General features: G+C 32.5%; 1 protein-coding gene and 1 pseudogene across 2 annotated transcripts; one reads left to right on the forward strand and one right to left on the reverse strand.

Moving 5' to 3' along the window:
* Positions 1-1,126: 1,126 nt before the first annotated feature.
* On the forward strand, positions 1,127-1,862 carry LOC104701457 (uncharacterized). The gene has a single exon (XM_010417153.2). It carries the CDS (start codon positions 1,221-1,223, stop codon positions 1,701-1,703), a length of 483 nt encoding a protein of 160 aa, XP_010415455.2. The 5' UTR covers positions 1,127-1,220; the 3' UTR covers positions 1,704-1,862.
* Positions 1,863-8,758: 6,896 nt separating this feature from the next.
* LOC104701458 (zinc finger protein GIS3 pseudogene) lies at positions 8,759-9,841 on the reverse strand (annotated as a pseudogene). Its single transcript, XR_015560870.1, has one exon. The product of XR_015560870.1 is annotated as a zinc finger protein GIS3 pseudogene (transcript).
* Between the last annotated feature and the right edge of the window lie 2,228 nt (positions 9,842-12,069).

Raw genomic sequence — 12,069 nt, forward strand, 5'->3', positions numbered from 1 at the left:
AGAATATTGGTTTAGAAAAATACAGAGACAAAGAGGAAGATAGTTGAATAAATTCATGATTATTGGTTTTCATATATTTTAATATTTAGAAGTTGTCAAAAAGAAAACTGAAATGAAATTCTTATTAAAAACCAAATTTTAGAGTTATATTCAAGAAGTTGAAAAGTTAACCTGAAAGAAAGATGTCTATCTTAATTATATCTATGAAACAGTTAGTCAACCTGCAATTCTTAATAAAAGAAAATGGTAGTGTTTCATAGTATTTAATTCAGAAGTTTAAGTATGATTATATCTAAATACTTAAGCGTTTTTTTTTTTGAGTGAATGTAAAAAAAATCAACCAAAAACTCTATTTTACAAAATATGCATCTTTAAATCAAGCTTTCATTTAAAATATTTTTCTTTTGAAGGTTTAGACAAAAATTGTAGAATGTTTAAATCTCTCAAAACAAAATTGTTCATGCATCTAATAATTCAATTACAAAATGAGAAAACGTATGTGAAGTACGAAAACAATTAACTTCAAATTATATTTTTCAAAATTTCCACACAAAAAAAAATATATAAATAAACTCTATATAAAAAACAAATTAGTAGCAAAATTGTTAAAAATAGTAAGTCAATAACCCGCACATAGCATGTGTATTTATCTAGTTTAATTAAAGTGACAATTCAGAGTCACAACCACGAATTAAGCTTTGCTTCAGTTTGTAATCTTTATTTAGTCTCCACTCAACCTAGACGTAACCTCTATTTATTTTAATTTTTCGCCAACAATTATAAACGTAACCTAGCTCTATTTATTTTAGACGTAACCTCTATTTATCCTAAATTAGAGATTTTGATTTAACAATCCTAACTTAAAGTAAATATTTCTGTGTAACAAATTCTAACTTATAACTTAAACTGTCAAGACAAATACATGTGTACAGCAAAGAACATTGTTTTCCACTTCAACCCTATATAAAAAGGTAACTATAAATATTACCTTTATCAAAAATATATTAAAAACTATATTGAAAAGGAACCTCCAACGGCTACTTATTACATACATAGACATATAATTGAAAAAGTAGACAACCAAACCGACCATGGCTTTTTAACAGGTTGGCTTGGCGCTCCTGCTTAGATCTAAAAACTCAAAACTTTTCATCTTTTATAAATCTTGAACATTGATGTCCTTTCCAAGAATTAAACTCTAAAGTTTCTTTTATATCAAAATGTCCCAAAGAAGAAGACCCATTTTCCAGAGGGTCTCAAAACTACTAAAAGTGTCGATCTTGAGAAGACCCATCATCCCTAGACTCAAGCTCATTCCCATAAAACGAAGAAGGTCATCCAAAAGGGTCAAACTCCTTCAGCAATACAACTATAACTTTCTCCAAGAGTATCAGTTCTCTCCTTCACGTACATCACTTATTCGTTCCTGTAGGAAGCGAATTCGGATAACTAGAGCGGGCCTTAAACGCATTTACGAGTTATTGATTCTTTCACGGTGCATTGGCTACAGTGACGATACCATAACACAAAGTTGGATGGAGATGGAGCCTTTGCATTATGCCCTCGGAGTTGCTTCTCAAGCAAGGGAGCTTCCGCAGCCGTTTGATTACTTCAGCGAAGATGATTCAATTGACTTGAAGGCTGAGAGATTCATTGAAAAATTCTACGATGAGATGAGGATGCAGGCGAGGGAATTTGCGTGATTGACCAAACATTATTTACTTTTTTGAATTTTGGAATATTTTATTTTCGTGTTAGTTTTTTCGTTTTGTTGTTCAGTGTCTCCGCATCATGTATTTGAGACCTTTGGAGACTCATTTATTTCACTCTATTTGATTATATCAGTTTACAATTTTCAGGTTTATCACTTCTTGCTTGAGTTTGGAATTAGAGGCTCTTGAAAGCAAATTAAAAAAGAAATTACATTGGGCTTGTAAGAAAAGAAATTGGCCCGTCTAATTGGAAATGGAGCCCTCTTCATTTATGTTGAGGGTTGTGGAGTCTATTTCTCCTGAGGGTTCGTTAAAAGGACATTTTAGGTGTTTTATCCGTTTCAGACTTATGTTGGGTTGTCTTACAGGTTTCCTTCCTCTCATATATTCCTTATAGGTGTTGAGATCGCCAAAGAGCGAATAGTTTTGTAAGAACTTCGAATCTGATTATAGCGACATGTAAGCATGACCAAAATTAAACCGTCACCGTATTTTGGACCGTATCTGAACCGTAACCAGACCGTAACCATATAAAATGGTTAAAAACCATATCTGTTAACCGTAGATATATAGTTAAATTATATTAACCATAACCGTTAATTAACTGTAACCGTATCAAAATTATTGATTAACCGCATAGTTAAACCGTAATTTGTTAACCGTAACCGTTTTAAATATATAATGAAATATACTAATAATTATTTATTTAATATAAATCATATGATATATAGAAATATGATTACACTAAAAACATACTAATTATAAATAAATAATATCAAATAATATTAACCGTATCATATTATCAAATAACCGTAACTATATATAACTGTAACCGCTTCAACCGGAATTGTATTTAACCGTAACCGTTTAACCGTTTATTAAACGGTTATGGTTAAGATTAAACAAATTTTTTAATCGTAACCAGTGGTTAATAAACCATAATCGTAATAATCATAACTGTAGTCATACCTAGTGGCATCTCACCGTTGACAAAAAAGAGTAAAAGTAAAAGTAAAATTTTCTCACGTTTGGAGTGAACCATTATAACATTTGTGCGATCTTGATTCTTTAAATTGTTTTGGGGAATATCTTGGAATCCAAAACCAAACAGTTCCAATCACATATAGTTATCGGCATAGGCCATATTTGAACAATTTTAATCACAAAATCTTATGGCCATTAGCTAAAGCCTATTGGGCCGTCGAATTGTTGCATGTTCGCAAGATGTAGTCAATATGTTTATACGCAAGTAAGTTCCATAACATATATTAGCAGGAGAAAGATAGAAAAGGAGGTTTGTTGAAGCAACGAATGAGAGATCGACAAGAGGAAGTCAGGAAGACATGTCCTTTTACCACTTTTGCTTCGTAATGTGTTCTGAAACTGGTAGGACAGTATCGTACGCTAGTCCACTTCAATTAGTGTCTTCATGAGTGACAGTATATCTGTTAATTTGTTATGTATTTATCGAACACGTACATACGTGCACTTTTGTTTTTAGTTTTTTTTGGGTCCTCATGGCACTTCGCTTCCCAAAAGATATCTTTATGTGGACCAACTACTTAAGCAATAAACTCTAAAATGAGCGAACATTACGTCCCTCCCCATGTGAGTTTAAAGTTATAGATTCTTCTTGGATTGTGCCTATGTACAAGCAATCAGTGTTTTCAAATAAACTAGAACGGCCACTATTTCTAATTTATTTATTTCAGTATGTACGAATCTAAATTCTCAGACCATGTTCTATTCAAATCCATATACTTATTACGTGAAACATTTCAATGGATCGTAAGCTCATTTGGATTGTTTCTTATACATTTGACATGTAACATTCTCATTTGTTTTTCAAATTTTCTAACTAACGAGAATGATCTTAACAAAAGAGCAAAAAATTTGTATCCCCGACAAGATCTAGTACTTTATTCTTATCCTATATTGAATTGATCCATCGACATCGTAATTGTAACTACATTGCAAAAACGTTAAAGAGAGAAAGGAACTTTCTTTGGATATACTTAAGCCATAAACTTACTTGGAACCAACGAGGCTTCGACACACATCCAACGCATATTTCTTCTCTTTCCATATTTCACGTCAACAAAAGCCGAACCCTAGGGGTTGTCCTGCTTTAAAATGTTTTAATCACTTTCCACGCAAGCCCTATCGTGTTACTTGGATGGAATCTGAATTTTCATCTTAGTGCTTGTCCCTAACCTACCACAACGTACTTTAACCACTACCCTAACTCCACATTACTCCTAAACAAATAATTATTTTCTTGGTTTGTTAGAGGGGATATTAACAAACCATGTGTTAAAGATCTTTTCCCAACGATGTCAAAAAAAAAAAAAAAATGTCAACGAACTTGTACCAACAGAAGTCACATACCAGCCTGACCCTTGCTTCCGGTAATCCACATCAACGAAATACAAGATACGCAAATAATGTTTATTCAAAACGACTATATATACGTATAAGTCATATGACTTTTACTTTCTATATTTTTTTGAGTTTTTTTAATTTACTAAGTCAAATTAGTATGTTTAAAGAAGACATTAGTTTTGTTTTTAATATCATCGAGAAATTAAATTTATCAAAAAAATTACAGACTGAATAAAATAAAAAATAGGTGGAAGATATATTTCGACTTAAATAATTTCCGATATAAAAATGTATAAGAATGTTATGTTTCGAACAAACAATAGATAAACTGTTTTACATCGGAAACAACTGTGTAACCCAATTTTCGATATAAGAATGCTATGTTTTCTCTAATAACAATCGTGCAATACACACACACACACAGTACTTGTGTTTGATATAATCGGACTGCAAAATGCATGATGAGGACCATACGAAACACTGAACTTTCTTCCATATGTACGGCGCCTGTCCCTGTTCATGTGTGTATTACACAATTGTTATTAGCTAGAGAATTTGTTATCGCCAGGTTAAAAGTCAAGACTACTGTCTACTGCGGGCTAAGTGTATAATAAAGTAGAAATCATTGTTATCTATATTATTTTCTTTTTCAGTGGGGATGCATATGTGCATGCATGATACATTATTGAAGTCTTGAAGATCCAAAGATTTTGATATTTTACGACAATGAGATTATATGCAATGTATAATGTGTAATTGTCAGACTGGGAAAGCAAAAGCAGAAATAAGACGTACCCTCAATAGTTATATTATAGTGGGTGTCTTTTAGATTAGGGTATATATATTGCATGATTGATGGTGTGATAAGGACTTTGATGATTCCTTAAAAAGGACACATGGTTCAGCGAAAGGGCACGTTTTGGGACTATAAAAAAACTTTCCCTCCAAAAAGGTACCTTTTAATTTACAGTTTTACTACATTAAATACACTTTCTTTTTTTCTTCATACAATATACACTTATTAATTATTATTGTTAATTTTCAATGTTAAGTTTATTGATTAAAGCAAAGTAATAAAAAAGCTTAAAATTAGTTCGAAAACAGAAAATTGAAAGACTATTGCTAAGAGTAGTAGAAAAGAATAGAACAATGTTTCAGGAGCATCCTCTTGCATTGCTCGATTGTAATTAAGAACCGAGTGAAACTACGCGGTGACAAACAGTTTTGTCAGTGATGCGGATGAGGTGGCCCGTTAATAGCAAAACATAACACATAGAAGCACATTCATAGTTGTTTTTTTTTCGTTTTCATTAGGAAATAGTCAATTGAATATTGGATTAGCACTTTTCATGACAACATAACCATCTTTACTTTTGGATATGTTGTTGTGTCCGTCCAAAATATATGTAGATACGTACGTACGCACAGTGGCGGAACTAGGAAATCATTACATCAGGGTCAAAAAAAAATTATTGTGGTCGATTATGTGATTTAAAAAATTTACCAAGGTCAATTGTGCTATTTTATATAAGTCAATTTGATTTTTTTTTTTTTAATTTCAGTCAAATTTAAAATTTCACTTTTGTAGTACGTACAATATTTATAGCAAAATGTCAAAAATATAGCTAGTGAAAAGAATGTCAATTAGACAAAGAAGCAAACAAATGCCATAGTCACTACTAGTTTCTCAAAATGTTGTACTATGCAAAAAAAATCAACATTATTTGATCGAAATGATGTTTTTTTCATCTTTATCTAATGACTGTTTGACCTCTAACACTGGGGAATCGTCGCAAGTATAAGGGAGAAATGCTAGCAAGAATATCGCAGTATTGATAGAAAAATACTTTAAGAGCCAGAAACTATTTGAAACAGCATTACGAACTATTGCACGGGAGAAAATGAAAGTGCAACAAAGCTTTGAAGGGAACAGGCAGCTGTGAAGTATCTCAGAAGGCTGATATGCTGACGTTACATGACGTGCTGACGTGGAGAAATATTGTGGACGTGATGACAAGATGCGTGGGAAGGAAGCAAGAAGAGATCAAGATATACTCGAAGATATTGAAAATATATTTGATAAGAAGAGATAAGGGAAGATATTTTCTTAGGGATAATGAATATTTCCTTTTTGGATACACAAAGATCTTGGTTAGAGATCGTTTGTGGGGTTATAAGTAGGCGTGGGCTAGCCGCAAAAAGGTTTAGCACTCGTAAGGATAAAGTCGAGAGATTTGTAAACCTTCAAGCATTCATAAAAAGGCTTAGAAGGTGAGTGTGATTTACTCTTTTAGATCTACACAGGATGTTGTGCTATATAGATAGGAGAGTGGGCTTAGTTTCATATCTTGTAACAAACGCGAGTTTTTTATAAGATTGAATAAAAGTGTTTGCTTGGCGCGTTTCCAAGCGGGTTGTTTGAATTGTGTATTCTCTTTACCCTTACAGAAAATACGTAGACGCTTTAGACCACCAGACTCGATCGGTTAAAGCTGAAAGAACCAAGTGGAATCCAGAAACCTAATCAGGACCATGTGCTACAAAAAAAATGTTTTATTATTATTCTTTTGTCGATCCTACAATTAGGTTGTTCTCTAGTGATCAATGATTTAGAACAGGGGGTTTAATACTAAGGGGATATTGAGCTTAATAGGCTTAAATGCAATGATTACTAGTTATAGCTGATGTGCAAAGTGTAACACCAGAAGAGTGAATTAGTAATAATTCAGTGTTACATGACCTAGATATTATTTAATTCGACATCCTGAGTCATTGTGCGCTTGTATGCTTATTGTATCGATCTAAGCCCTTCATCCAACGTTTTAACGCCTAAAACCATTGCTCAGGATTAGTTTAAATCCTTTCATACATAAAATTTGAAAACGCAATTTTGTCCCCGACCGGTAGAAAAGTATCTTAGGTGGAAACATTATGATCCCGAATTAAAATTGTATCCCATTACATCCTCTTAAGTCACTAACCGATCAATGTCCATAACTGCTTTCTAAACTTTTTGGTTTGAGCACAAAAATCTTAATGCCCAGCTGCCCCAATTCCTGTCACATCCATACCCAATACTATATAAACAGAGACAGGGACATAAATACATGCCAGTTGCATTACAAAAGATCTAAAACAAAATATACTTGGTGTCCTATAATTTATATTATTGGCTCATGGTGACGAGGATCCCATTTCATATTTTAAACATGAAATGCGCTGGTCTACCCTCTACATATTATATAATATATCATATGTAGTAGACTAGAATGATTTTATTATTTCAAATTCAGGTACCCGGGGATCCTTCCTAGCTTCTGAGTTGTGACTTATATTTATTTTTAGATGTTACGTCAATTAAGCTATTGTTTTTTGAAAAGTTGTTCTAGTTTTGCTTATACACATCGACATTCGTAAGAAAATAATCAAATACAGGTAATAAACAAATGTTAAAATAGTGTTAGATTCCTCCATTATATAAGTGCTCTTATACCTTATACAGTTATACTTATAACATGTAGGTTCCTAATAATATTTACTAACGTCGCAAAAAATAAAATAAATAAAAATAACGTATCAGTCACTTAAATTAACAAATATAATTGATATCTTTCGACTCATGTACGTTTATATGCATGTGCGTCGACATACCAACACATATATTGGTATGTATGAGTACTCTCATACTTCGAGTCAATTCGCATTAAATTCATTAGGTTTTCCGTGATTGGCAAATTTTGTAGCACAGAAAAAGAAATTTAAAAATCTTATAATACACTACTATTCGTCAAAACGTATGTACTGTACTACAAACTCTAATTTTTTTTATTATATAGCCGACCTTGCTAGTGTGTATATGTATGCTCTCAAAAGGGAGTTAACTTAAGAATATAGAGGAATTGACTTTGATAGTTTGGAGTTGGATCATAATATCATATCTAATGCTCATAATTGAAAAAAAAAAAAAAAAAAAAAAAAAGAAAAAAAACCGAGTGGTCCTACAATCTGTATACAATTTATTTCAAACCAAATTGTGTTAGATTAGTAATTTTATTTCTAACCAAATTGGGTAATCGATAAAATTTAATTCTAACCAAATTTTACTTCTAATAAGATTGGGTAATCGACTAACAAGAACATGGACCGTATCTGACTAAGCCGTACGTACTTACTACGATACTAATTGGAGTTTAGGAAAATTAGTAAATTACACATAGTGGCATTCACTCAAAAGGTTATATTGCATAACGTGGCCCTTTTGACTAATTTTAAACTCAAATCTGCTGCAAACTTGTGAGTATGTGAGAAAAGTTTTTAGAGTTTTCATACTCACCTTTGAATTCTACATTGGCCACTATGATAAAAGGCTTTCAATAAATTAAGATATAATATGGATCTGAATTATTTTGTATGTTTTTATACATTCTATGGAATCACTTACAGTACACCTGACACAACTTATATAAGTTATGTCCTAACTCTAAACGTTTATTTTTATATTATTATAGTCTGCAGTCCTATTGTTTTATTTTGTTTCTTTTTTCTGGAGTCTCAACAAATATTCCAGAACAATTATTACATTCTGGTTTTAGTTTAGGAATTGGTTAACCATTTTGAGACAAACAAATTACAGGCATTTAAATTCACTAAAATGTTGGAAAAAATGACTAGAAATAAATTAATTAATTAAAAATGTAGAAAAATATACAAAGAGCTTAAATGGAAGAAAAAAAATGTCAATGACCAGCTGGTGCAAGACTGAGATGCAAATCCAACCCTAAACCATCATCAAACGTAGTTCCCACTTCTCTTGAAAACCCATTCACCGATGGTCTCGGTCCATGGGCCTGAACATGTCTCATCTGAGACCCAACAATCCCAAATCCAGAGTCACGAGCTCCATACTCATACGAGAACCCACCCACACCCGCACCACCGGAACCATCTTGGATCAGGCAACCATGTGACACGTGGAGCTGAGAAGGAGAGACACGTGGTAGATACATCCAAGGACCTCCCATAGGCTTAGGAGACGATGATGATGATGATAAGAGATGAGGCGGAGGAGCAAAGGCAGAGACTATAGGATTCCTTAGAAACTGAGACGCTGATCCAGCGTTTGAGAAATTCGCGGCTGCGTTTCGTGTAGCTTGAAGCTGAGCGCGTTTAAGCTGTTGACGCTCTTTCTTGTGAGCGTTTTGGTGACCTCCCAAAGCTTGCGAGTTACCAAACTCTCTACAACAGTACTGACACTCGTACTTACGTTCTCCTCCTCCTCCTCCTCCTCCTCCTCCTCCTCGGCTTCGTACACCACCGCCACTTCTTCCGGAAGATCCCGCCGGAAACTCGCCACGTTCCGGTGATACGGATGACTGGTTAGTTTTGACTGATTGATCGGAGAAATCTTCTTCTCCCTCAACACTGAATCCAAATAGCTTTAGACGAGAAGTAGTTGTTGTTTTAGAACTGAAATCTAGCTCCTCCATTATAATATATATGTATGTCTTTAGAGAGAGAGAGTTATAGAAAAAAGAGAGGGTTGAGAATAAGGTTTATAATAAGAGGAGGGTTGATGAGTGAGGAGGGGGCAGTATTATTTATATATAAACTGAGATGCGTGAGTTTGAACAGTAACATGGGAGACACTGTGCAAGTGTGTGTTGTGTGAAAGATATGAGAGATTGATTGTTGTTTGGTTGATTAACTTTGGTTTTTGTTTTCTTCGTATTTGTTTTAATTTTCGGACATCCCAAGAAAGAAAAAGAACAGTGAAAGTGGGAGTTTGAGGAACACACGAACCGAGACGACATGGATAATGGGACCCGATTGGATTTCATTTGTCTCCTTATTTTATTTTTTTCATGTGAAGGGAAAGTTTCAAGTTCGGCTCCACTTTTATGTGTTCATTCTTACTTGTTCTCTTCGGGAAAATTCATATGTTTCCACCTACTTTTTTTTATTTATAATGTGATTCTAAGCAGAGAGAATAATTACGATGAAAATATCAAAAATAAACTTTAAAAATTATCAATAAATTAATAATGCATTTTGATACAAATTTATGTGGATTGTGAAACATGCTTATTTCTCTTGTCATAGGCAAACTTATCGTTTCATTGAAGTGGCATACTTGTGTCTTACAGTCTTACTTGAATAATCGTTTTTTTTTTCCGTGTTTTTCATTATTAGTTTTTTTATTCATCTCCTTAACCCTTGAACTCTTCTTAATTTACTTCATTATGAAAATGTCTTTCATATTAAAGGAACAATCCGGAAGCAGAGTCGAACTACAACCAAAAGGTGAAAATAGTGAAAAAACCACCTGCGTACTTGTGATCAAAGACCTAATTCCAACAAATGACTAAAGATGTAAATTAGACTAACGTCAATTTTAATATTAACCTCCAAATACAATGGGAAAATCAAGAGAGTTCCGTGATACCTAGAGGCTATAGCTAAGTTGGAATAACATCCTATGATTAATAATTCTGGTAACTTCCAATATTCTATTCCATATGTAAATCAAGAAATGACGCGCAAACATTTAAACTTACACAAATACAATTAGACATATAAGAAAGCGAGTCTCGTACATGGAGTATGTGCATACACACTAAGAAATCATCAGGTTTTTCAACCAATATCGGAATTGTTTGTGAAATTGTGGTCGCATATTCAGCAGATTATTAAATTCAGTCGTATAATTATCATTTATAATAAAATAAGATAAATAAAAAATGGATTTGTAAATATTTTTTTTATTAGGGATGTTAATCGGGCTTGTCCGGCCCGGCCCATCTTGAAATCCATAAAACTGACATATATTTGACACCAGTTCTGTCTGAAATATTTTTGAACCTATATTTTAAAGTGCAGTCCAGTCCTAACAAGGCTACAAGATTTTTTGGGTTTTTCATGGATAAAAAATTCAAACTTATAATTTTATAACATTTATTGAAAAGCAATGTTTAAAGGTACACTATAAAACAAATCAATCAAAATTTAAATAATTTATATTCACTAAACTAACTTAACTTAAAAAAATATTAAAACTAAATAAACTTTTTATACTTTAAGCAAATAAACTATTATATAATTCATATAAAATTTAATAGATAAAAAATTAAAAGAATTAAGTAAATTTATTAAGTAAATATGAAAACTAAAATTAGATTTTAAATTTATCTAAAATAAATCATTAATCAAATATTGCAATCAAACAAAAATGTTGACAAAATGGTATAAATATATTTGTTTAAGGACTTTTCGAGTCAGCCCGAACCCGATCTTTTAGTTTGAACAGACTGAACTCGAAAAATCCGATTTTTCTGATATATAAAGCCTGAATCCGGTATTTTTTTAGAGCCGGGCAAACCAACCGTGGATTTTAGCCCAAATCCTAATTGAAATGCCTAGAATTACCTAAAATTTTCTGGAACTTGAAAAATAAATTAACTAATTATATATATATATATAAAGAAAATACTTAAAGAACATTGTTATCAGTTATCACATTTATTCAATTTCGTATTTTGTTTAAAATTCACCTAAAAAATATACTATTACAAAGTGATAAAGATGCCGACAGACGGAACGTGATCAGTAAAGTCAAGACGAAGTAGATGCAAGCAAATGTTATCATAAACATAACAAAGCATATCATAATTTGGGTGTGGGATGTGATCTGAAGTGACCCAGAAGCCCAAAAGTTTGAAATGTGTGAGAAAGAAACATGAGAATCTATTGAAGATGTGAAAAATAAAAAGAACAAAAGTCCCACATCTCACTTCTGTGTGTCCCACGTGTCCCCGTCGCACTATCGTGCATATCTATATTTCAGATACGATCTCAAAATATTTATCAAAGTCAAATATCTTACGTTTATGGAATATTATTACAGTTTACTTTCTTACATCTAAGCTTAACTTTTGTCTTTAATTATTGATTTTAGAAAAAAAATATGTTTATTATCATT

Source organism: Camelina sativa, chromosome 7 (assembly GCF_030686135.1).
Source record: "Camelina sativa cultivar CO46 ecotype springtype chromosome 7, ASM3068613v1".
In the NCBI taxonomy this organism is placed as follows: Eukaryota; Viridiplantae; Streptophyta; class Magnoliopsida; order Brassicales; family Brassicaceae; genus Camelina; species Camelina sativa.